Source organism: Lissotriton helveticus, chromosome 4_1, assembly GCF_964261635.1.
Source record: "Lissotriton helveticus chromosome 4_1, aLisHel1.1, whole genome shotgun sequence".
Lineage (NCBI taxonomy): Eukaryota > Metazoa > Chordata > Amphibia > Caudata > Salamandridae > Lissotriton > Lissotriton helveticus.
In genome coordinates, this window is record NC_136063.1 from 546,680,605 (window position 1) to 546,707,967 (window position 27,363).

Below are 27,363 nucleotides of genomic sequence, written 5' to 3' on the forward strand. Positions count from 1 at the left end.
ATTATGATATCGTAACCAGGTATCCCGAGTACTACTGGGAATTGGGGTGATAAAATCAGATCAAAAGTGAGCGTCTCCCAATGAGTGGAATAATTACAGAGTTCTAGAAGAATGGTATTATTCGTAATGGGACCTGATTTGAGTGAACTCCCATCAATAGTGAATACCTCTTCTCAGACCTCTTGAATACATATGGAATGGAGTGTTCTATAGCCCATTGTTTATCTATGAAATTTCCAGATGCTCCTGAGTCTATCATAATGGAAACGTTTACAGTACAATTATTCCAATGGAGTTGTGCAGGAATAAAAAAGTGGTCTTTGTTAATCAATAATGATGAGACCATGTGTCCAGAACGAACCGATGGTGCAGTCTCTTTAACCTTCGGGTCTCCTAGTTTTCCGCCTTACGAAACTGTTTGGGCTTTATTGTGCATTATTTTAGAAAATGTCCCGCTTTCCCACAATACAAACATAATTTGTTGTCCCGTGTCCGCTGTTTTTCTAACTCAGTGAGAGGCCCTTTAATGCTGCCAATCTGCATAGGTTCAGAATCATCAGGTTTTGTTTCAGTTTCTGGTTTCTTCTCACGATTTCCTGTTCTACTGTAATCTAAACGGAATCTATCCCTTCTTCTCTCGCCTAGTCGGTGATCTAATTTCACGACTAGATCAATAAGAACGGTACAAGACTCTGGAGGATTGACTACATGTGCTAGAGCATCCTTTAGCTCATCGCGCAAACCTTTGTAGAAGAGGGCACTTCTTTTCTCAGCTGGTTATTCTGCTTCCGCTACAAGTCTATTAAATGTAGATATGTAGGTAGTGATGTCTTTAGAGCCCTGCTTCAGGTTTAACAACTCTGTATCCGCAGCATGTGTGAATGTATGTTTATCAAATAATTTACAGAGTTCTTTCTTGAAATCCTCATAGTTTAATAGCAAGGGATCATCTTTTTCAATAAGAGGAATGGTCCAATTTGCAGCTGAACCCCCCATATAGGAAATAACGAATGCCACCTTAGCTTGATCGTTAGGAAAACAGGATGCTTTACATAGAAAATGTAACTGGCATTGGGTGAGGAATGCTGCACATTTTGTGGGATCGCCATAAAAGAGTTCAGGAAGGGATATGGGGATGGTTTGGGGAGTTACTACTTGCACTACTGGATTTGGAGCACTAGCCCCGGCACCTCCTTCTCTCTCTCTGTCTCTGTGTAAAGTTTCTACTCTATTAGAGAGGGCTTGGGTTTCTTGTTGGAGATTCCCTATCATTGTGGCTAAATCGGTAAGCGTGAGATCCATGGCACTCGGGAGACAAAGAGATAAAGGCTTCGCGTTCTGTAATGCTCGAGTCTTGTTGTCTCAGGAGTGTCGTGATCCCAGAAGCTAAGTCCCCAACTTCACTCTGTCATCAACACATGCCAGATTCAGACACTGATACATGTGAGGGTGACTAGGGGGAAAGAGGGAAACAAAACAAGGGTAGGAAGGGGAATACAAGAATTCTTCAGTCTTCACTATAATTGAATATCAGATTCTTCCTCAGTGTTGTAGGTGCTGTTGTTAGATTCTCCCTCAGTGTTTAGGTGCTGCAATAAAAAAAAAACGGAGAGTGAATAATAGCTTCTTCCTAGTATCTCCTGTTTCTATAATCGTCTTTAAGATATATGTATACCTTACCACGACTTGCGTTGGAGGGGGTGCGGACTTAGGAATTTTTTAATTTACTATTCCAACACCAGCCTACGTACAGTAGGGAAGGTGTTGGATAGTAAATTAAAAAATTCCTTGTCCTGCAGCTCCCTCCAGCGCAAGTCGTGGTTACGACTTGCGCTGAAAAGACCGCGTTGTAACGGCACGGCGGTGTAACAGCCGCGTCGTAAAGGCTGTTCACCGATAGGATTCAATACTATTATAATGGAACACGCAAAGATGGTATTCCGAAATCATATGGCTCAATATACGTTTCTCATCAAAGCCTGTTAACCTGCCACAGACTCTTATATTATTCTCGAATTAACCAGAGGAAAGCTTTAACATCAGCATTCCCTAAAGAATTCTGTTAGTAAACAAACAAAACTCCAGGAGGAAATCCCACCAGGGATCAAGACTTAATGCATAGAAACATTTGCGCCATTAAGCGATTACTAAAGAAACAACCCTTAGTATAAACAATCGCTAACACTACGGCGGACCGGAGGCCGTGTTCACGACCTAATGCAACAGAAACGTAGGATCGGAATTATGCGCGGGTGCATAGATTGCAAATGAACCCGCAAAATACACTTACGCGCGGTGACTACTTACGCTATAAGCCGCCACAGACCAACGAGCTTCACGCAGATCTCCTACCTCCTCGGACGCCGACAAATGACCCGGAACGGAACAGGAACCTGGCTCATTAACGCGAAGCAAGTCCGTAAGCGCGGGGCAAACTTAAATTTCTCATTCTTCGGTACTGCGCATGCTTTGATCTAGCGCATGCGCAGTAGTAGGAACTCCGTGAGTTTGCCAACCATCGTCTGGGCTCGAATGCCAACCACGTCTGCAATCATGACAATTTATATACTCATGAATGTATTTTGATACAGAGCCCCTCACACCACGTAATTTATATATGTTCAGGATCTACGGATGGTATCTGATCACCAAGTGAATTGTATCTTCTGCACCCTGACGTATGAACTGTTGGCAAAGGTTCCACCCCGAAACACGTGGCGGCGCTGTTTTTTGTCTTGAAATTATTTCTGAATTTCATTTATTGTAACTTTTTTGTAATATTGTGAGTCGTGTTCAATTTTCGCCTCCCACAATTGTTATATGTATGGTATGATTGGTGTCTTTGTGGTATGTGGTGTTATTTTGCTGTTGTATATTTTTTTAATATTTGCTTGGGGCTGCTTTACTTGAATTCTGTACAGTAATGTTTTTTATACAAATGAATTTATATATAAACTAAAAAGAGATTTTTGATCAAATAAAAGTTAAAAAACAACGATCTTGTGGGACAAAGTTGTGTTTTCGAATTTAGGATGTATTACCTGTGTATTAATGTGTAGGGAGAGGTTCTTTGTTTTTGTTCATAGTAGGGGCATGACCATCTAATGGGATTTGGGTGTCTGGAGGCTGAAGGCAGAAGGCTTCTGTGAAGACTTCTGTACAAGGTGAGGGATGTGCATAGTAGGCGCTTGACCACCTAATGGGTCTTGGGGGCTTGGAGGCAGTGAACTTTCCGTAAGGACTTCAGTACAAGGCAAAGAGTGTGCATAGTAGTGAGCACAGGAGGGACTTGCCCACCTAATGGGATTTCAATGTCTGTAGAAACTGGCCTCTCCATGATAATAGGTATTCGGCTATGTAATGGGACTTGGCTGTCTGGAGGGAGTGGGCTCTCGATGAGTACTTCTGGAGAAAGTGAAGGGTGTGCGCAGTAGGGGGTTGTCCACCTAATGAGGCTTGGGTTTCGGAAGGGAGTGGACTCTCTGTGACAAATTCTGTACAAGTTGAAGGTTGTGCTTTGTAGGAGGGTTTTGCTAGCCCAATGAGGCTTGGGTTTCTGAAGGGATTAAGTTCTTGATGCAATTGAAGACAACACTAGGGAAAGTGTTGAAGAAGACTTCATTCTGTTACACGACCACAAGCCAGTCAGCTGGAGTCAGCTGTGGAATCTTCAGAACAAGGTAAGCATGAACCAAGGGGGAGGAAGGAGGGGGGGTCGGAATGTACCAACTGCCAGATTATAACAGTTCTCCATGAAGACTTTTGTACAAAGCAAAGGATGTGCTTAGTAGGGGCTTTGCCCCCTTATGGGGCATGGGTGTTTGCAGGGACTAGGCTCTCCATGATGACTTAAGTACAAGTTGAAGGGTGTGTGTAGGAAGGGCTTGACTACCTCATGGGGCTTGGCCAACTAAGGGGGCGTGGGTGTCTGGAGGGATTGGGCTCTACGTGAAGACTTCTATACAATTGAATCGTATGGGTGGTAGGAACTTAGCCACCTAATGTGGCTTCACGGTCTGGAGAAATTGGCCTCTCTATGAAGAGCTGTGCACAGAATGCTAAATAAATACTTGAGTATCAAATTCCCATTTCGAATAAGTGGACTTTCCTTGATGTCTTCTATTCAAGTTGAAGGATGTGCATAGTAGGGGCTTGGCTGTCTACTAGGTCTTGGATGTCTAGAGAGAGGGGTCTGTCTGTGAGGACTTCTGTGAAAGGGGAAGGGTGTGCTTAGTAGGGGCGTGGCCATCAATAGTGTTTGGTTGTCTGAATTGAGTAGGCTCTCTGCGAAGATTTCAGTACAAGGCGAAGGGTGTCTGTAGTAGGTGCTTGGTCACCTAATAGAGCGTGGGTGTATGCAGGGGGTAGGCTCTCCATGAGGACCTGAGTACAAGTTGAAGGGTGTGGATAGTAGGGACTTGGCCAGTTAAAGGATCTTGGGTGTCTGGAGGGATTTGGCTCCACATGAAGATCTCTATACAAGGTGAAGGGTGTGCATAGTAGGGACTTCTGTCTCGAGAACCTGCCATTCAGTGAAGAGTGATTGAGTATCGAATGCGTCTTGGATGACTTGGAGGAGTGAGATTTCCTTAATGACTTCTGTAAAAAACAAAGGGTGTGCATAGTTGGGGCTCGGCCACCTGATGAGGCATGGTAGTCTGGAGGGAGCGGGCTTCCATAAGGACTTTTGTACAAGGAGGGTGTACTTAGTAGCGTGGTTGCCACCAAATGGGCTTGGTTTTACTGGAAGGAGTGGTCTCTCTGTATATAGTGGGGGCTTGGCCACCTAATGGAGCTTAAGTGTATGAAGGGAGAGGGCTTGTCTTATCGACCGGAAACGATTGTTCTTCTATGATCTTATTTCTATTTTCTTTAACTCTTGTCTGCCTCTGGCATTTTTACGGCCTGCGCCGCCCGGCCTCCGGGATTTGGGCTAAGTGGCTGTGTGATGTTTATTTATGCCCTGTGGACAACAGCTGCCAGAGGCAAACCTGTAGAGATGATTGCTTGTATACCCCTTGACTCTGCAATAAAAATATAATTTACAGTCTGATGTAAATGATCAAAAAACAAAAAATGAAGGGAGAGGGCTCTCCATGATGACTTCAGTACAAGGCAAAGGGTGTACATAGTAGGGGAATGGCCACCTAATAACTCTTGACGGTCTGCATGAAGAGCTCCATGAAGATCTGTGCACAGGGCAAGGTTTATGAGTAATAAGTACTTGGCTATCTAATGGGGCTTGGGTGTCTGGAGGTAATTTGTAATCGCACCAAGCAGCAGGGTCCTAGACGACTGCACTGCCAACCTACTGCCTGAAAGACGGCTTCCGGACACGGCTCCAAGTACATGCTGCAGCTGCTATGGGACTCGGGGATACCCAGTGAGAATTCCTCTCGCTTACTCGAGAGTACAGCTTTTCTCCATTCAGAAAATAACAAGTTCTCGCTGCCTCCTTCACTACATATGAAGGAGTATCTTTTGACCCCAAAAAATGTTCTTGCCCTGAAGAAGCCCATGATTGGGTAAACGCGTTGGCTGGTTGCGTCATCTGCATAACTTGCATAGCTGAAAATAAAAGACGAAAATCAAAACATCTGATTATGTTGTGTCATTGAAGACTAACACTTTGTTCTGTTCTATATATGTTGTCTCTCATCTAAATGAGCTGTTGTCTGGAGCTAGTAGGCTCTCAGTGAGGACTCCTGTACAAGGTGAAGTTTCCCGGAGGAAGACGATTCCTAAATAGGTAGCCTGTGGGTCAGTGCATGGCACCAGGCTAGGTTAAAGGATAGCTGCTGCGAGTGGGGCAGGGGGTAATGCAGAACAGTCAGTGCATAGTAGAATGGAGTGGAGTGGAGTAAAGTAGTATGGAGTGGAGTAGCTCGGAGTGGTGTAGAGTGAAGTGATGCAGAGTGAAGTGGCATAGAGCGAAGTGGCGTTTAGTAAATTGGTGTGAAGTTAAGTGGTGTAGAGTAGAGTGGCATAAAATGGAATGGAGTGGCGTACAGTAGAGTGGACTGGCGTAGAGTGGAGTAGAGTGCAGTGCCATAGAAAGCAGGGGCATAAAGTGGAATGGCATAGCGTAGAGTGCCATCGAGTAAAATGGGTAGACTGGAGTGCTACAGAATGGAGTTGGAAAGAGTAAAGTGGAGTGGCATAGCGTAGAATGGTGTGGAGTGGAGTGAATCGCAGTAGAGTGGCATGGAGTAGAGTAGAGTAGAGTGGCTTAGATTAGAGTAGCATAGAGGGGAGTAGAGTGGCTTGAAGTGGTGTAGTGTGAAGAGGTATAGAATAGAGTGACATTGAGTGAAGTGGAGAGGGGTACAGTGTAGAGTGGCACTGTGTGGAGCAGCGTGGTATAGAGTTACATACGGTGGAAGGGAGTGGCATAGAGTTAAGTGGTGTAGAATAGCGTACAGTAGAGTGGGGTAGTGAAGAGTAGAGTAGAGTGCAGTGACACAGACTACAGATGCATTGTGTGAAGTGGTGCAGAGGAAAGTAGAGTGGCGTAGAGTGCAGTGACCTAGAGTGCAGTGGTGCAGAGTAGAGTGCCATAGAGTGGAGTAGTATAGAATAGAGTAGAGTGGCTTAGAGTGCAGAGGCATAGAGTGCAGTGGCATAGAGTGGAGTGGTGCAGAGTAGACTAGAGTGGCATAGAGTGCAGTGGCATAGAGTGAAGTGATGTATGTCTTTCCCATCTCACACCTTTCTCTACCACATGCTACATCTCTCTGTGCCTGCCTGTCTCAATATATTTACTTCTATATACTCCTTTCTATTGCTCGACTCTCTTGCTACCTCACCTTTCTCTCTGCACCTCACTGCTGTTTCACCACGCTGTATTTCTACTCATCTATTTCATTATTGTCTCACTTCTCTCTTCATCTTCCTGTATTGTACCTCTCTCTACCTCCCTCTCACCTGTCTCTCTACATCACCTTTGTGCACCTCATTTCCCTACCTCATATTTCTCTCACTATATTATCTTTCTCTACCTTGCCTCTCTTTAACTTCCTAACTTTATCTAACCATTTGTCTAACCTCTTCACCTCCTCTACTCACCATACCTATCTCTACCTCACCTCTCCCATTATATTACTCCTTTCTTGCTACCTCTCTTTTTCTACCTCTTTTGTTCTGTCAATATATGTTTCATTGTCATCTCTCTTTGAACCTCCTTCTATATTGCAACTACCCTCTCTACCTTGCCCCTCTTTCCCTCACACTCCTTGTACATTTCTCTACCTCCCCTCTGGGAATATCTCACTCTCTATGTCATAGCACTCCCTCTACCTAACTATCTGCCTATCTACCTCTATATCACCTTTCATTGTCTGTCTGATACTGTCTCTTTAATTCACCTCTTTTCTCTCAAAACTGCATGCATCTTTCTACATTTCACACCCTCACTACCTTTCTCACTGACTAACTACTCTATTCGCCTAACCTGCATTCTTCTACTTCTTCTGTCTGTGTCCTGGTGTCTACCTCAAAACTCTCTCTAGTCTTCTCTTGCTACCTCATGTCTCTCCTTCTAGCTCTTTCTGCCTCTGCCTCTCACTAACACACTTGTCTTTCTATCTTACCTTTTGCTCTACCTCAATCCTTGTATACTAAGATATTCCTCTCTAAATCGCCTTCTTCCTCTTACATGGCAGAATCAGACATCACTTTCTACAGAGCTAAGTGAGTTTGGCGGTCCGTGAACCGCCAAACTCATGGTGGCAGTCCGGCCACTTCTGCACCAGCGGTCAGACTGCCATTGGATCTCCGCAACTTTCAGGGAACCGCGTTCCCTGGCGGTGTAGCGGCAGTCAGTGGCTCACAATATCCTGGTGGTGCCACTGCGGCACCACTATGCATATTATGAGTTTCCAGACTGTCTGTGGTCTCATGGAGATTCTTACTCCATGAAACTGCTGTTGGTCAGGAAACAAAGGGTTCATACAGGGCCCCCTTGCCGCATGTGTGTTGGTGCATGCAGGGGGGCACATGTTGTGCCCCCTGTGTGCAAGCACCCTCAGTTTCAACATGGCATGGTGCTAAGCTGGAAAGCGCTGTGGCAGTTCTGCTACAGTGCAGAATTATGGTTTCACATTTCAGGCTTTTTACTGCACCGCCACAGGACCACCCCTCCACCTGCTCACCAGACTATGATTTCAGTCATAATCTGGCAGGCAGTAGCCCTGTTTGGCAGTGTGGGAACGTGGCAGTGGTGTGGCAGCCTGCTCCCACACTGCCAAAACTCATAATCGGGCCCTAATTGTGGACATAGAAAGACGAAGGAAGGCAAAGAGAGTGGAATTTCATTTTGAAGACTTATCAGATTTCTCCCAAATGAAATGGTGAACATCCTCAAAGCATTATTTTGATTGTCACCATTGCTGTGAGAATGCCGGATGTGAATGAATATTTAATTGCGATTACTCAGGGCAGTTATTGTTAAAGTAACAAGGATTTGGCTAAAAATGAATAACAAAATCAAATTTGTTCCAAATAGTGTCAAAGCGGTCTGGGGGTTGACTACAGCAGGAGCAGCCATGCAGGCAAGATCGGTGGCGCTGTGGGCAGGGTGGCTTCGGATTTGACAGAAGACAACAAGGGAAAATGAAATAAATAATTAATTTCCCCCGTCGTCGTCTTTTGAATCACCCACCACCACACCACTCTTACCTGCACAGGATGCTGACAGTAGAGGTGCACTCATAGGTCTAGTTGTGGGGCTCTCCATGCTGATGGTGCAGGTGAAATTACAGCAGAGGAAGGGGAACTCATTCTGAGCAATTCTATCTTCATCTTCAAAAAGACATCGGCACATTTGAGGTGAAAGTTCAACTTTCAGGGGCCTATTCCCAAACTCCATTTGTTAGTATGTTTTGTAGTACTAAAAAAGGTCCTACAAAATGCAGGTCACAAACCTACGTGCAGGGTTTAGGCCTCTACCTCTCCTATCTTTTTCTGTGCTTAGATCATTGCCCTGGGTGTGAAGTCTCTGCACAAGTAAATATACATTTCTGTTGTAAATGTGGGAAGAACAGAGGGGAGTGTACAGAAAATGCAGAATACTTACTAATAGAGAGGGGAATGGGGAGTGAGGGGTTAAAGGATAGTCAGGGAGGGGTTTAGCGAAGGACGTTTACCCACCTACTTAAGAATACCCACATACCTATTCACAAACTGCCCTTATAAAGTTACAACAGCCAAGGAGGGTCCCAACATGGTAGTACTCAGAGCTGGAGTAGGTCCAGTATGACATATAGCCTACCACTGGTACTTCAACACCCTTCCATAGAAACCAATTGAGTTAGGGACATCAAATAAAACGCTATAGGAAATAATGTTAACTTAAATTAAATTCATTCACTATAAATAAATATAATTTAATGTTAAACAATATATACAAATAGTGCATACTTTTAATTTAATCATAAAATATGTTTGGGGATTTAAATATTGATGTGAAAATAACTGTTTTGTATTATTTCTGTACATCACTTTTAACAATTATTGATGCATATAAATGTAGGTGGGAAATTATTTTTTAATTTATTTCAAAGAACTAATTGTAATTGAATTGAAACTATTTTGAATAATTACATTTTTAAGTAAATATTTTGTCAATAGTGCTTTAGTTTTACATTTAAAATAAATATATAGAATTAACGGAAATTAATATTTTTCATAGCACATATTGTTATAGACTTTTTCAAAGTTGAATAAACCTTTTTACTTTTCTCTATACTTTGCCATAGGGAGACTCCATAGTTGGGGTGGAGATCTCCGCATGGTAAAGTCTAGGAACAAGTTTTTAAAAAAGCTATTTCAACTTGGTTAATGTTAGTAAAAATATTTTCACGTTAAATGTTACTGCAAATTATTTTTATGTTTACTTTAAATGAAGAAATAAAGTAAGAAATGCAACATCAATGTTAACTAAATTTTGAATTAAAAATAAACTATTTAACATACATTTTTATGTAGGTTAAATTAAAAAAAATATTTTTACATTATTTTTTAAATGCAAAGAAGTTATTAAAATATTTGATAATTAAAATAAATATGAGCAGTGTTTTATATATTTGTTAACATTAAATTATATTTATTTATATTCATAACTATTTGAAATATTTTAATTTAAATTAACATTATTTCAAATGTGGATTACATTTAAGTCCCTCCCTCTATCATTTTCTTTGGAAGGGTGTTGCACTGCCAAGGGTTGGCCATGTGTGGTGCTAGACTTAGTACTGTTATTTCATTGTAATTTACACCTGTAATGTAGGCTACTCCCATTTTTTCAGGGGGTGTGGATGTGTAACTATAAACTTCTGAGCAACTGTACACTAATTGCTATGTGTGCAGATTACACACAAGCCTAAGCTAACTTTGTTAATTTGTCCTGTACATCTTTATTGCACAGCAAACAATAGGTGATGATGGATGGAGTGCTGAAAATTTCCAACACTCACCCCCAGTCACAGATCTGGATTGAATCCATCATCATTCTTTAGCTCACTTTGCCACCCCAGCTCAGACACAGCTATATGTAAATCAGTCTTTACCCTGTGCCTCATGGGAACAGTCTAGCCCGAACTGTGAAGCCATTTCTTCCCTGGCCCGGTAACAAGCATCCTGAGATCGGTTTCGGGCTAACAGCCCTCATCAGTCAGGCTAGTCTGAATCCAGTGGCAAAGTGAGCAAGGGACCCACGTCTGGGCATACCCTGCCAACTTAGGGCGAACAAAGCAAACCCAAGGAGTTGTTGAACGGAGTGCTGAAACTTTCCAAACACTGATCCCCAGTCACAGATCTGGGTTGAATCCATCATCATTCTTTAGCTCACTTTGCCACCCCAGGTCAGACACAGCTATATGCAATAAATGATTCAACCCAGATCTGTGACTGGGGGTGTTTGAAAAGTTTCAGCGCTCCGTTCATCATCTCCTTGTGTTTGCCATCTTTATTGCACAACACAAATCCCTCTTTTGGTATGGAAACATCGAGCCGAGTTACATACCTCCTTTTAAGTTTCCACAAAATTCCATTTCATCATCATGTCCAGTGCATGCATCGAGTGTGCGTTCCAATATTTTCATACTCTCATACCATATGTCCAGGATCACGTAGAAGTTTTTTACATCAAAACCTAGACAAAACAGAAACATTTTACTTAGTGTGCTAACTTTAATTCACACTTGGGCGTACATTGTTGATAGTTGAGGATGCTTGTTTTATTAAGAATCCTACAGCTTGAGCATTTTGATGGATGTGAAGGTATTACCAAATCTACCATGCCAACTGTCACTGTAAAACCTCATAAAGCACTGTATCAAACAAAGATCTCAAGGTATCATACAAATGCTCCCCCTGAAGTAATGTATTATTCTGATTCGCTAAGGCACTTCACATCTTGATGTTCGTTTCTTTAATTCTAGCATTTCCCTCTAGTCATAATGTTCCTAGAACACCTGTCCATAAATTATGACCCAACAGGGCGGAAATATAAATAAGTTTGAAATAAAAATAGCGCCAAAAAGTGTTAAGCACCTACCGCACTCAACTGGACATGGTAGATTGCAACCTAGGCGCACATTGATGCCAACCAGTGAAAAGGGATAAAAACAAGGAGAAATAAAGATATTTCTCCTTGTTATGCCTGCCCTGGTTAGGTGTACAGTTTTGACGCATTCCCGTGTTTACAGAGCCTTGTAAATCTGGGAGTGCATCAAAACCCATGGGTAATGCGTGGGAACACCCACTGCAATGCCTCCTTGAAGCGGTGTAAGGCAATGCAGAGACTTGCGCTGTGCTGCCTTGCCTTACTCCATATCTACAAGGCCATGAAAAGCCATGCAGAGATACCTTGCATGACCTCGTAGATATGAGCCTGCACTCTGCGATGCCAGAAAGTCATAACAAATTATACACCAGTGGCTCAAGGGGCTTGTAAATAATCCCCTAAGTCTCAAAAATGACTGGTTGGTACATTTGTAAATGGGCTGATTCTGTGAATTGGTCAGTTTGCTAACGCAAAATAGCTTCATGCGTGTGGCCCTCGGTTACTTATTTCAAATAAGCACAAACGCCTCTTTTACCTCTTTCAGAAGTAAAACCAATTGCTGAAAGTCCTTCAATACAAATTGTATTGAATTGACAGGCAGCCTCATTTTGCAATCTTGATTGGTTGGCATATCTAAGTGTGGCTTATTTTCCCATATTAAAAGTGATGCACTGGTGGCGAAAGGGGCTTGCAAATAAACCCCCTAAGTGTGCTCGTACTTCACAGATCTTCAGTTTTTCTGGAAGCATTCTTGATCCAAAATATGGCACACTATGTTGCTTTGCAATTCCCTTCGCGATTTTATGCTTATCCCAAAAGGATTGGATTTGTTCAAAATGAAAAGCAAGGTGACTTACTTAATGAAAGTTGCCGCAGCGGGAAAATATCAGAAACATGGAAAAGAATCTTGAGTCTATAGACATTTTTGATTCCGTCGTCGTTTTAAGATCCTATATTTCTTTACATTTCTAGGATTGGCTTTATCAGTGCCAAATTATTCTGAAAATACAATTAGGAGTGCAAGCTAAGCTGCTGGCTCCGTAATTAGCGCCATGCTTCCAGAACGGACTACCACTTCTGCACAACATTCCTTATACAGCACTTTTTATTGGTCCGATGTTGGTATTTTTTTTATGTGACACCAGTTAAATAATTGTATTTGTTTCAAAGCATAATATAAGAAAGGTACATAAATTGACCCAAACATTTTAACAAGCGTATATCTCATGATATAAATCAGTAATGCGATAATAAAAGTATCTATTTACATATCAAGATTCTATCTTCGATCATATGAAGAAAAGAAAAGTCTTTGTGCTTGAGTGCTATGCATTTAGAAAACAGAATTACTGGGGATTACTAGTATTAAAGAGTGAAACATAGTAAAACATAATTTTTAAGATTTTAAAAAATGTCAGATGAATAAGGGGGCCCGAAAAAAGGTAAATTAGCAAAGTAATGCCAGTTCTATTAAATATTAACTACTAACACGTGATATCAAGTAATATGATCTAAAAATTAGATTACAATAAAAAAGCATATCATATCTAAACCTATGTAAATTTATGGAGGCTTTGGAACCTCATGGATTGATTCAGATGAAACATTCTTCGTGTACTCTTATTTTTTTCTTTTAATATTTTTTTATTATTGCTTTTTTCCAAGAGACATTACAACCAATCAAGGATTTAACAAGCCAGTGCTCCACAATAAGCTGGACCAACATTGACATCATTTCAGATATAAACGTCCTCTTGCAAACAACACAAAAACTTAAACTATTACAGAGGACCAAAGTTCACATAATGATCCAACAAAACAGTTACAGTACAGGAATCTTACGAAATACAATCACAGTATTATCACAGTCACAGAGTCTCGAATAGTGCTCTCATTGGTTGTATCTAATGTTGGACATATTACCAGGTTGACGTGATAATAACATACCACCAACGTGTAGATGTACTCATGGTCTTAGATCTATGGAATGGGCCTGTAGGTAGCTCTTGAGCAGGTGCCAAATGTCACAGGGTCGCAATGTGGCGGGTAAAAGTGTGGCATATGTATCACACAGTATCACAATAAATGAGATCCCGAATCCATGTCCATAGTAATGGTGTTTGCGTTCTGCCCCAGTGTAGTGACACCCGTCGCTTAGCTATCAACAAGGCCATTGATCTTGCCTCGTACACAGACGACACCCAAATTGTGCTGTCCCTGCTACCCGGGCAGGAGGTTGGGATGGAGAAACGTTTTCAGGACTGCATTGAAGCAGTAGGCAACTGGATGGGGGACAATTGTCTAAAACTTAACTATGACAAAACAGAGGTAATTCTATTTGGTAATGACCCTATCTTCTGGACCCCCAACTAGTGGCCGTCATCCATGGGCTCCATTCCTGTACCTGCGAAGAAGGTGAAGAACCAAGGTGTAATTGTTGATGACAAACTTAACTTCGGAGACCAAATAAATGCAGTTTCTTCTAAAACCACATTTGTACTTAAAACAATAAAAAAAATCTGCTTTTTCTGCCATTGGGCAGTCGACAGACGGTGGTTACCGCTTTGGTCCTATCAAAGCTTGATTACAGCCTGTACTTAAACATCCAGGAACGCTTTATGAATAAGCTCCAAACGCTGCAAAATGCTGCAGCTAGGCTTATTACCAGCATACCAAAGTTTGCCTCAATTTCTAGAGAAATAAAAAAAAATCATTGGCTCTCAGTGAGAAATAGAGTTCGCTTCAAGGCGCTGTGTACGATTTATAAAGCTCTACATGGAATTGGACCTGAATATCTCATTAAACAATTCACATGGTATACATCGAAAAGGAATCTTCGCTCTTCTGGAGCCAAGTTGATTACAGTGCCAGCCATTAAAAAAGCCACTTGGGGAGGTCGAAGCTTCGAACTCGGGCAGCAAAACCCTGGATTGACCTCCCTGACTATCTCAAACATTCCACTGATTTATTTTCTTTTGGGAAAAGTCTGAAACATGGCTTTTTGACAAATAGTTCTGTTAAGTAATGACACATTCATCTCCCATTACGCCTGCTGTTTTATGTAATGGAAGGGTAACTAGCGCCAGGACACCCCTGGGTAATCGAACGCTATATAAGCTGCCAAAACATAACATAACATTGCTGAAAATATTCTAATGTTTCTCTTCAACGGCTTGACATATCCCAAAAGGGCCATCAAAGGGTTGGGGGGTATAGGTTGTTCTATGATGATGGACAGTTGTCAAAAAATGTCTTTCAAAATGTGCTCACTGATGGGCAATGCCATGCAAGATGTAAAAAATCAGCCCCAAGGGTGCCACAGCGCACACACGTGCTTGAAACTGCAGGGTTCATCTTTGCCAATAGCTTGGGAGTAACGTAGGCTCTATGAAGATATTTAAAATGTAATAATTTATGTCTATAGTTGCCTGGGACATAGAGCGTCTGGGAGCAACTGTAGTTCCACATGTCGTCAGTGATAGTAATATCTAAATCTTGCTCCCAGGATACCCGTACTTTAGAGCCAACAGGTTAGCATAGGGAGAGCGACATGTGATGCATGTGTGATACTAAATGTGCACTGTCTGGTGAAGTAATAAGAAGTGTGAGTGGTGGAAAGTCTAATTGTTCACAAGAGGAGTAAGGGAGGGTCTTCAATAGGGAGATACGTATTCTATGGAGCAAGAAGCTGTCCATGTGAGTCGCAGTACCACGTGCGGGCAAGTCGGCAGTCGAACATGGTTTAGAGTCATTAAACAAGTCACCCAGTTTTGAGAGTCGATGTGTAAGTTGCGTTCGTTTAGTGAGAGTTTCTATAGTAGGGGGTATCCATGGGTTAAATGTGGTAAATGGGTTAAACCAGTGGTAAATGTGGGGAGTATAAAGATGTGTATTTTAGGTATTTGTGCAACTTCGACCATGCCCAACATGTGTGGGGACATTTTGAATTTCTGTAGGGCATCATGGAAGGCCCATGGGCAGCAGTGTAGATAGTGGTTGGGGATGTACCTGAGAGCCATCAGGTTTGAGGTATTGAAGTCGGGCATCTGGATGACACCAGTAATATGTGAAATGGACTTGGGCCACAAGATAATATAAATAGAAGTCCGGGACACCAAATCCCCCCCACTCAAATGGCATGGACAAGGTTGATCAATTCACTCGCGGTTGCTTATCCGCCCATGCCAATCTTATGAGAAGTGACCGGAGTGTGTTAAAAAGGTCAAGGTTAAAGCAATGGGGATATTTAAAAAGGTATAAAAATGGTGGTAGTACTACCATTTTAATGATGGCAATCCTTCCCGCCATAGAGAGCGGAAGCATTGTCCATTTGTTGATTTGTCTTGAGGCGGTCCGCTGGGCCATAATTTAAACGGATGACCTCCGGGGCTTTACAGTGTAAGTAAATGCCTAGATATTTAGGTGAATCAGTGCACCATTTCAAGGGAAATTCCATGTCACTCCGGGTCGTGGCGGGAGTCAATGGGAATATTTCGGACTTGGTCCAGTGGATGACCAGTCTCAAGTAAATGTCAAAGCGGACCACCTCCCGCAATAGAGGGGGCAGATTATCAGCAGGGCTGTGTACAAATAGCATCACATCATCCCTGTCTGGTGCTCCGTGTCAAAGCTAATGGACAAGTGATCGTACCATTCACTTTCAGTCTTGCAGTTGGGTCAGAAATATATTAAATGAAAAAGATTTAGAAAATCAATGGGGATTCCTAATTTTTACATGACAGCGTACAAAAAGGACCATTCTAGGGAATCAAAAGCCTTCTCGGCATCCAGCATAACTGCTGCAGCTGGTAAAGAGGTCTCCATTTAGTTTATCACCGAGAAGACTGTACGAAGGTTAAGAGTGGTAGACCATCCCTGAATGAATCGAGTCTGAAAGAGGCACAGGGTGGTGTTGACTAGTAATGCCAGTCAGGTAGCAAGTATCTTGGCTAGCACCTTGTAATCATGATTAGTGACAGTGGCATATAGGATTGACATTTTTTGGGGGGATTTATCCGGTTTGAGTAAAAGTGTGATAATGGCTTCACACATTGTAGGTGATAGTGATCTGCACTGCAGGGCCTTGTCATATACCTCCAAGAGATGGGGAGCAAGTTTGTGTTAATAGGCTTTGTAAAAATCACCAAAGAGCCCATAGGACCCCGGGGCACAACTGCTGGCCATATCATTAATGGCCTGCTTGATTCCATCAGTGTCTATCGGGGAGGCCAGGAACTCCTGCTGTCTCTTGTTTAACCAGACCATGGCTATCTCTTGTAAATAGGCAGACAGGGCTTGGCCCGTAGGTGGGTTTCGCGTTTGGTATAATTTGAAATAATAATTGAGAAAAGCTGTGTTAACGTCTGACACATTTGTGAGTAAGTCACCAGAGTCTGTAGATAGGTGAGTTATGTATGTCAACTGGTATTGTGTTCTAAGGAGGTGTGCAAACGTTCTACCAGGTCGATCCCCCTCGCCTTACACCCGGGCTCTAGAATATTTACCCATGTACTTGCCTTTCCGGCAGCTGCGTCAGTAAACTCAGTCAGCAGCTGGCAGCGGTCTCGGAGTAGTGTCAAAGACGGAGAGTTTTGCATGGTAGTGTCGATATCCTTTAACTTACTCTCATTTTTGAAAATTCATCTCAAATTGAGCTCAACACACCAACATGTTTTGAGTGCAAACACCCAGAATAAAGGCATTACACGCATCCCATAGCACAAGTTGGGACTGTACAGTGCCCATATTCAATTGAAAGAATTCAGTGATAGCTTCCCCCACCTCACTGCAAAATGCAGATTCCAATAAGGATTTAGCGGGGAATCTCCATAAAGGCCGCTGATTAGGGACTGTGCCAAAAACCATGTCTAGTAAGACCAGGGAATGATCAGATATGGCACAGGGTAAATATTTGACTTTCTGTACGTCTAAGAGAAGCTGTGGCATAAGGTACCAATGGTTAATTCTGGACCAGGTGCCATGTAAGGCAGAATAAAAGGAATAATTACGGGAGCCTGGGTAATTGCTGCACCAAGGGTCTGCCAAAAGTGCAGCCTGCAAAAGATAGAGGAGGTCCTTTGTAGCCTGTGGTTGATGACACAATCAGATCCGGTAGTGTCAGTGGCAGGGTCCAGTATAAGATTGAAATCCCCCCCATTAATATAGTGTGGAATTCAGTCGGTCTATATGTGAAGCTATCGTGGAGAAAAAAACAGGCGTGTCAACATTCGGAGGATATATATTGACCAGAAGCAACTGTGTCCCTCCAAGGGATCCCTGAACTAAGAGAAATCTGCCCTCTGGGTCCCTCACAACCAATAAAACTTGGAAGGGGAGAGAGGGATGTATTAAAATGCACAGCCCACAGGAGTAAGTGATGTAGCTGGAGAAGAAATGGTTTTGTCCCCATGACGCAGCAATGCCATGGGCTCGCAGTGATGCATAGTGTGTCTGCTGTAGGAAAGCAAGTTGAATGGAATGCCTCGCTAGATAAGCTATCACGTGTATACCTTTTTTGGAGCAGGAAAGTCCTTGTACATTCCAGGATAAACATCTAAGGCGTAAGTAAGCTGTATGTACCCTCCTAACACTCATCTAACCACATATATTTCTGTGAAATGCATCTGGGAAGAGTGGATCGTGCCGTGTAATGTTGCACAAGACAATATACTCCTGATAATTGTAAATCGCTAATAAAAACTAAACCAAAACAAACATCCCCATTCAGCCCCCCCATGACCCCCTTCGGATACACAAATAAATGGCACCGGGTGAATCCTTGAAGAAGAGCATGAAACAGAGGGAAAGGAAGGGGAAAAGGGGGAGGGAGGAGGGAAGGAGAGAATACAGGAGCTTATCATGGGGGGGATGATAGCACCTCTTTGGTAGATCCATCTGTTGAGGAAATAGTTACTGCTCGAAATGTGTCCACCCAGCCCGGTAACTGTCAGTTCAAACCCATACTACTAGTTGAAGAGGTGACATGGAGGACCCTAATTTCAATCCTTATATAATTTCCAGTAGACTCTGCATGGTTCTGCCATACCATACTCTGTTGGTAAGTCAATGCTATTAATGCCTCCGAGATGTGCCACCTCAACCAATCCAGCCAAACATTCAAGAGTTAGAGTGAAGCCGTCATTCTTTTTCTTGTCACTATAATTGAAGAGTTTAGCAATAATAATCCTAGGGGTCGCCCGGGTGGAGAAGGGGGACCCAACGATCGATGTGCTTGCTCGATAGCGAATGTAGCAGAAAAGGATTCCCTTCCAAACAGGTCTGTCAGGATGAATTCAATGAATCTGGGCATAGGGCTGGTGTTGGTAGATTCTGCAATTCCGGCTACAGGCAGAGTTTTCCTGCTGAAGCGCGCTTCTAAATCTTCCGCTTTTGTTGCAATTTACTTGAGAAGGCCCTCAGCCCTATCTAATCGTTTCTGGACATAGGGTTGAGTGTCCTCCAAATCAGAGATCCGGTGCTCTGCTTTATCTATCCTGGTGTCCTGTGCTTCGAAGCGGCCAGAAATAAAGTTGAGGCGGCTATTAAGGGTGTCTAAGCGAGCGGCGATTGATTGGAAACCTGCTCTCAGTTCGGTCATAATGGCCGCTGCACCATCCAGCTGGCTCTGCTGTGGGTCGGTGGCACCCTCAGTGTCATGCCGCCTGGGAGTCTTCCCACCATCAAAATTCAATTGCTGTTGCTTGGTGTCTGTGTGGCCCATATTTGCTGCCCAGAATGCAGAATGGAGATCCAGGGAGAATATTATACTGTATTAGGACACTTAATATATACAGCATGCAGTCAGCCGGGTCAGTGCGTGGTTTGTGGGGCTAGGGCGCTCCATTGCTGTAAATTCAAGCCTGCTCGTGAGTTGTATTTGCTTGTAGCCGATGTCCCCTGCATGGGGAAGATTATGCTGAAGCACTTAGCAACCATACAATCAGCAAACAAGGCAGTCTCGGGCAGATGGAGGCAGCGTGCATGTGCGCATATAGTTAGAGCAGGGGTCTCCAACCGGTCGATCGCGAGCTACCGGTAGCTCGCCATCAGCCTACTAGTAGCTCGCGGTCCAATGCCCACTTTAGTACCCTATCACTGTCATTATGTCTTTTTAGGCCTTTTTGGCCTCTTGTCTGTTCTTGTCGGTGTTTCTTCCGGTTTCACAGTGCTGCTATTGGCTATTAAGTTAGCATGGGCGGGGAGAAGTGGGTGATGTCGACCTGGCTGAAGCAGGGTTAGTTTGCATCTCTACGGGGACCTACAATCAAGGTTGCCAGGTTGGGCTATTTCCCACACTATTGGGCAACTTTTTTCACAGTTGTGCGAGAAAAACCCATGCCTGGGGGGTCTAGTTTTTGGGCTACATTTGTGTTCATGTGCGCAAAAAAGTGGCTTGGGCGGGCGCCCACAATCACACACACTCTCAAAGCGGATTGCGCTTCGCGCAAAGTCAGTAACTCACTGATTGGAGGTCTGAAGATTAATGGGCCTGCCTCTGCGCAGGCACCTGATGACCCCGCCCACCCCTAGAGCAGAAGGCAGGCAGCCATAGAGCAAAGTCTGGCATCCATCAATGATTGTGGCCTGCTGCAGGCCTGGCTCAGTCCTTGCTACATTCTTGCTTGTGTGTTATCTGGTTGCTTGTCACTGTAATTCATTTGCTGGACGGCACGGTGCACACACACTCACTCCGCACATGCGCGCTGTACCTGGACGCCCCCCCCAGGTCACCACCTAGCTTTGTTGTTTGCTTGCAGTTGCAACGTTACGCCTGGAGCCATTTGCCACAATAAATTAGCCAATGTGAGGGTCCCCCAGGGCCGTCATTCGTGTAGCGCGCGAAAACGCTACCAATGACGGCCCTGGACAGCAGTTGTTGGTCAGCCCCCGAGCGCTTCCCATATATGCGGGGGGCTGACATGAGCACGCTCTGTTTCGGCGCGGGCCCTGGGGCGGCGGACGGTCTGTGATGTTAGTGGTGGTGACTAACAGACGGACTGTAGACCCGGGCTGCTTGCTGGAGAGGAGCGGAGGTCGGGAGGATGACTCGTGAGACGTGACACTCGTCGTGTGTCACACACCACAGTCAACTTGCGACAGCGCCCAGGCCCAGCCCCAGCCCCAGCACCAGCCCTTGAAGAGCACAAGACACGGTGACGCACTGACTCAGCAAAGGTAGGCAAACTGAAGCCGACACCAGCCTCGGCCCCAGACGATGCCAGGCCCAGCGGCCCAGCCGGGCCATCCTTATCTATTTTATTTTATTTTATTTATGCGTTTTTATATAGCGCAGACTTTACCCGAAGGCGTTGGAGCGCTTCACAATAGGAACAGTAATGATACATGAGGAGAAAAGCTCTCTGTGCCGGGTGATGGAGTCATTACGTTTCAGGCCGCGGGGTCTATCTGGACCCTTTGCAATTGGGTCATCATACAGTGCATTGCAGTATCCCAGCTGAGAGAGGACAGCAGAAGGTGGGACAGACAGAAGGTAAGTCAGTCCGATACTCATCCCTTCATGCCAATTGGATGTGGTCTGCATATCACGATAGTAAGTGCTGCATCGAAGGCGGCGCTGCGATACAGGATCACCACAGCAGCACTAAGGCCCTCGTCCCAGAGCATGGTCAGGGTGTCAGGTACTGTTGGCAGGGAGGGTTCTGCACCGTGCATAGGCCGGAGCCTACTTGGGTCTTATCCAGGATTGTATTAGCTTCCATGGATGGTAGACGTTGTTTACCACCTTCCTATTACAGAATCTTCACTTAGAAGGGAAATCGAGAAATTGCCCTTTAACAGCTGCTGAGGGTACATTGTACAGACACTGTACAATGCACTATGTGCTGCACTATAAGGCGCTGCAATCACACTGCACTTAACTTCACTGACCTACCCCGCATGCATTCACTGCTCAATGAACCTACTGTACAGAGCACGGCACTCAACATACTAGGCTTCACACAGGAAGGAGCAATATGTTGCAGATGCTGACCGCCAGTCCCGCCGGCGATCGCGCGAGCATGAGGAGAAAATTACAAGTGAACAAATTACAAAAGCAGACGTTAAGTTACATGAGGTAAAAGTGACAATTGTGAGCAAACAAAATACATGAGGTAGCAAACAGTTCATTACAGGAGGAAAAGTGACATGTGTGCAGGTTACAAGAGAAAACAAAGTACAATTAGAGGTATAATACTGCAATATATGCTAGACACTCAGGCACAAGAACAAACGTTACGTAGGCAAAGGTGGCACTTGTGCAAGTATCAAAAGCAAACAAAATGTGAGAGGTAGCAAACAGTGTGTTACAAGAGAAAAGTGGCGTGTGCATGTTACAAAAGAGTACCAAACACAGGTACAAGGATGATACTGCAATAAATGGCAAACACTCCAACCACAAGAACACACTGGGAAGGCACTTCCATAGTCATGGAGAATAGAATTTTCAGAAATGGGAGGTCTTACTTCAGATAATAGAGAGGGCGTGAATTACTTTTGGTGGTGTCTTTGGAGGAGGAGAACTTTGAGGTCCGTTCTGAAGGCCTGGGAGGAGTCACAGTTAAGACTGGTCTTAAAATTGAGTAGCATTAATCCAGGTGCCCAGTTAACGCCCTCCCACCATCTGTATATTGAATACAATGTATATTTGTCCTTAAAATTGTTTCTGATGATAATTTGTGCATAATTTCAGACTTGCTAATTTGGGCTGGTTTTTTGGCTGGAACTGGTCTGATTGGGCTATTTGTGGGCTTATATTTGAGCAGCTTTGGGCTTGGGCCGGGTATAAAAATCTGATAACACTATCTGCCTACCATGCACAATTTGTACATCACTGCGGCATTGGGGCTGGCTGCGTGATTCCAGCAATCAAATGGAGAATCACTCAGCCCTGCTACGGCCTCCTTAATACCACGTGGCCTGTCACAGCATGAGCATCACCGAGCAGTGCCCTCATGAATCAGCGGGACGGTTCTTTGCCTTTTATTTTTGGCAAGGCGCGCCTGCCCAACCCCCATGACCCCGCAGGGTGTCTGGACAATGTCGATAATAGCTTAAATTTGCCATTCCTGGTGCCAGCCGCTGCTAGGCTCAAGTAGCACCTTTTAACTATGTAGTAGGCAGAGGAGGTCATGCTCTTTGGTGCTGGATGTACTATGCATCGGAAAATGTGTGTTTTATTTCTGGGGCCACCCCACCCCAAGCACTAGTGGACAATGATTGCCGCCCAGTGAAAACAGGAGGAGCACTGACCTGAGACTTCCTGCGGGGGTTGGAGGGTGCATAGGGCACACTGTCGCCCCAGATTGTATAGAGAGGGCCCTCTCCTGACGGACCTGCATGTTGGAGTGGCTGGGGCACACACCTGTTGTCTGAGCTGTCTTTAAAAAGACTGCTGCTGCCGTTTAAAAGACTCCTCTGCAGCCACGGTAGAACAGCATTGCAGGCAGCATGCAGTCCGTGCACTCTGCTGAGCCCCAGGCTCAGTCAAGAGAGAAGTCTGCATTTTTGTCTAGCATGACGCCATCAGCAGAGCAACAGCACTGACTGAGGCCACAGAGCGACGAGTGACGCCTGCAGCCAGCAGTGTCCTTGACATGATACCACTCCACCTGCAGGAGCATGCCCCCTTCAGAGAGAGCGCCTCTGCCCCTGTTGTACGTGTGATGCCAGCAGATTAGCACCGCAACCACCAGCAGTAAGACCAAGTTATGGTAAGTCTACTCTACATTTAATAATCATCTGGGTGCACTTTGTGGAGAGCCAAATAAGTAAGTCATAAGCTTAGTTTATAACAAGTCTTAAGTAGTTTAAAATACCTTGGTGCAGCCTACATGTGTAATCGTTTTTGATTTATGCTTGGCCTGAGGTCGCTGTGTAGCATTGCATAGAGGGGCGTCTGTATCTGTATAAATTAAACAACAAGAGAGTAAAGTATGCATCTCACCCTTAATTTATCCTATTCTTTTTTTTAAAAAGAAAATAGACCATGACGCCTTCTACTAATGTCCATAAGATCATGCATTTTGTGCGGTTACTTTTTAAGTCTATGACCAAACTGCTTTATTTTGACACTAAATAAAAAAATATGCTTTCCTCTTTAAAGGGTGAGCATATAAGTGAAGTTATTTGAACTAATTTTTCGAGGCCTGCTCTGTTTTAAGGTCAGACACTGTGGTTCGTGACCTTCCATTTGAGAAGTTTTTTATCTGTTTCAGAACTTTTCATGTTTCAGAAGCGGGCAATTTGTGATATTTGTTTCCATGGATATTATGCTTAAATGTCATACATAAGCTGTTTCTGGCCACAAACCGGTCCCAGGAACATCATTTTACATCATTTTACATTTCTTTTTTGATTAAAATGTAATGAAATGATGAGAAAAGGGTATAATAACTTCCTGGCTTCGGTTTGTGCCTAGGGACAACTTACAAGAGATACCTTATTGTAAAAAAAAATCCCTGAAAAACACGGCTTTAATTTAATGAAATACTGCCGCTCGTAGGCTGGGATTCTGTTGCCTGCATCCGAGTGCTTCGTGACCCTGCTCGTAACTGCAACCTGAGGAGTATTACCGGAGCGCATCTTTGACTTTTTCTGCCAGCGCCGATAGCGGCGAACTAAGGGCTTCGCTTGCCACGTGGAGGACACCAGGGACTCGGGACTGCGAGGTCCAGCGGGCCTTGCTCCATCGATATTGGCCACAGCTGGGGCCTCTTCCCGAGCCCGCCCACTGGCCACTGATCGTAGCTCATTAGTAGTATAAATCACGCCCAGGTACGCGCATGTGGGACGCGCACCGGGACGAGGACCGGAACGAAGCCCGGACAAAGGGCGGACAGTCTTAGACAGTAGTCTGAGACAGGACGTGACTGGACTGGGCCAAGAACCCTGCCCGAAACTAGCGTGAGTCGTACTATCTTAAATTCTGCTAGTCTCTGATAACTTTTGCAGCTTCGTGGACAAATTGATTACACGTTTAGCTCAGGACCCTATTATATCCTTGGGGATTAACATACTTGCATAGGTTGTTATGTCCAAACTAAAGAATACCATTGTACCTAATAATACCATGGATAATTACCTTGTACAGGTTGTTGCAAAAATTAATAATATGAGAAGATCTTCATTGGGCCTGAGTCAGTCCCCTATTCTCCCTTTGTCTGAACCTATTAGAGGTGATTTACTGGAACTGGATACTAGCATCGAGGCTCCTGTGGCTGACCAGACTAATAATTATGTTTTTGTACAGAATATGTCGGCAACTACCGTGACTGAGATAGTAGCTGAGGATGACCCAGACTCAGAAGAGGAACAATCCCCACCCCCAGTACCCGTGCCCGCACCTAGAATCACCAGAGGGAGTAATAAGGGCCTACCCAAACAAGGTGGGCTACGTTCAAGTAGAAAACGACTAGCCTCCCCACCTAAAAAATGTGATATAGCCGAAGGAAGGGGGAGAACGGTGGGTGTAATTCCTTGGATGATGCCCAGCTTAAGAAATTAGTAAACATGTTCGACTCGAAGTTGAAGGGTATTATTAAACCACTAATTGCAAAAATTGATCAACTTACAGAAGAGGTTCATAGACTAGGGGGGCTTCTAAAGAAAACTATAGAGGAGGTGGGTGACATTCCGAACCAAGTGGTATGTAGAGTTGACCCAAAAATAGCACCTGTGGGACCGGTGGTGGGGGGTGGTGAGAAAACAGTACCTAACCCTCCCCCTGGTCATTATCAAGAGGCAGGGGGCCATGTACTATCGGAGGAAGGTTCCTCTGCAAGGCTAGCGGGACAAATTACATTGTGCCCAGAGAAAGGCCCAGTAGAGCTGATTGTAGAGTCCTCTCCCCTTGTTTTGGTTTTGGCTAATGTACCACCCCTGAAGCCTGGCCAGATGGAAACTACACCATCCCTAGTAAGTAAAGCACTATATTGGTTATCCAATAACATGGCTATATCCCCATGGGGTAAGCAGCAGCTAACAGGGGAAATAGTCACGGCAAGAAGAGTTGTTTGGATAGGGAACAACCCCAAAAAATTTGGGGGTGACTGTGTAGTGTTGCATTTTTCAGGGCCCGAGGTACTTCGCAATATCCTGCCAAACTTATTTCCCCCTCAACGTAGAACTGCAGATATAATCCCACTAACTCTTGATTTCTTTTACCCTAGAAAGGGAAATATTCTGAATTCAAGCATACTGAGGACTAAGTGGAATTTGGTGTCAAAGGGAAGGGCTAGGGGTGGACAAACCTGTGACTGGGGTTTGAGTCTTGAAAATAGGTTCGCAGCACTATCCAATCTCAATGAATGCGATTGACTTAGTTGTGGTGAAAGCACTGTATTCTATGATTTAATAGGGTTAGATGGCCTTTGTACTACTGCTGATAAGGCCAATGTGGTTACTGTGCCCCTAGTAAGAAGGAGGGAACTATCTAACTTAAAAGAAAAAGGGCCCAGCAGGGAAGTCCCCGTACTGCGGATTGTGAGCAATTTGGAGAGAAATACTGGTTTTGGGCTTGTAGCCTCTTCTTTTGAAATATTAGACCATTCCCCCATTAATCTAGACCCTGAAGCTGATTTGGTATCGGTAGGTTTAGACAGGCTGTCATCTCCAGGGCAGGCTTGTCTACCTACAGATAAGTCAAGGCTGTCTTTCCTTTCTTGGAATCTCGCCGGGATAGCTAATAAATTGATTTCCCCAGAATGGTGCGACTTTGTTGACCAACATGATATTATCTTGTTTCAGGAAACATGGTCGCTGAGCCCAGTTTATCGGGTTGGGTTTCTTAACTTTCATATTCCAGCTATTAAAAGTCCCAAAGGGCGCCCATCCGGAGGCCTGATTATATGGGTGCGCCAATCGTTACACTGTAAAATCCAACAAAGGACCCTTATGTCGCATGATATATTACCAGTGAACATTACATGGGCCAATGGCCAAGGGTTGGCTATTTTTAACATCTATGCCAGGGGGGTCGGGGGGGAACACATCTGAAGTAATATCTGCCCTTGATCATGAGCTTGAGATGTTGCCAACCAAGCTATCTATAATAGTAGGGGGTGACATAAACACCACCTTTGAACCCCTAGGACAAGAGGACCAGTTTTTGGCCGTAGGTGAGGATAGCAAATGGGGAGTTCCCCAGCTTGAACTGGCTATGGTCAAGAGATGGTCTGCTGTGGCCATCCAAACAAAGAGTTGATGCTTAGCAAGGGGTCTTAGAGCAGCAAATGGCCGCACCCTATCTGATCGTCAAGGGAATAATACATTTGATAATAGACGGACAACCAGCCGAATAGATTATTTTCTTGTGGATGTTAGGGATTGGCATAGGCTGCAAGATATGATTGTAAAAAGTAGAATTGAAAGTGACCACAACCCAGTTTGCATGGATTTTCTAATTAATCTAGGAGTGAGAGAATCAAGCCTTGGGAATGGCAAGGTGACCCTGGATATAGTTTCCTCAAACAATCAGCGCCATGTAAAATGGGGTAGATTGATAGAAGACCCTAAGCAGATTGAGGATCTTAAGAGAGTGTAGGCTGAGGAAATAAATATTTTGAAACCACATAGCGATAAACTAAATTTCCCTGAAATTATGGCTGAGTCTTACCCACATTTTTTTACTAAACTCCAGGGGTTCTTTTTGAAAACAGTAGTGCAAAGCAAGGTTAAGAAAAAGCTTCCCAAGCTAGGATGGTATGATCAATCTTGTAGAATAGCCCGCCAGAATCTAGGAACTGAGCTTAGGTCTAGGAATATTATAGGAGTAAGGAAGGCCAGGGATATATATAGGTTAG

General features: G+C 44.1%; 1 protein-coding gene across 3 annotated transcripts in view; it reads right to left on the reverse strand.

The window, feature by feature from the left end:
* The window catches only part of LY96 (lymphocyte antigen 96), a 505,337-nt gene that overhangs the window by 272,385 nt on the left and 205,589 nt on the right, over positions 1–27,363 (reverse strand). For all 3 annotated transcript variants that reach the window (XM_078685616.1, XM_078685618.1, XM_078685617.1), the window contains one exon: positions 11,021–11,149. In XM_078685616.1, the coding sequence (XP_078541742.1) occupies positions 11,021–11,149 (129 nt within the window). The remainder of the gene's footprint in view (positions 1–11,020; positions 11,150–27,363) is intronic.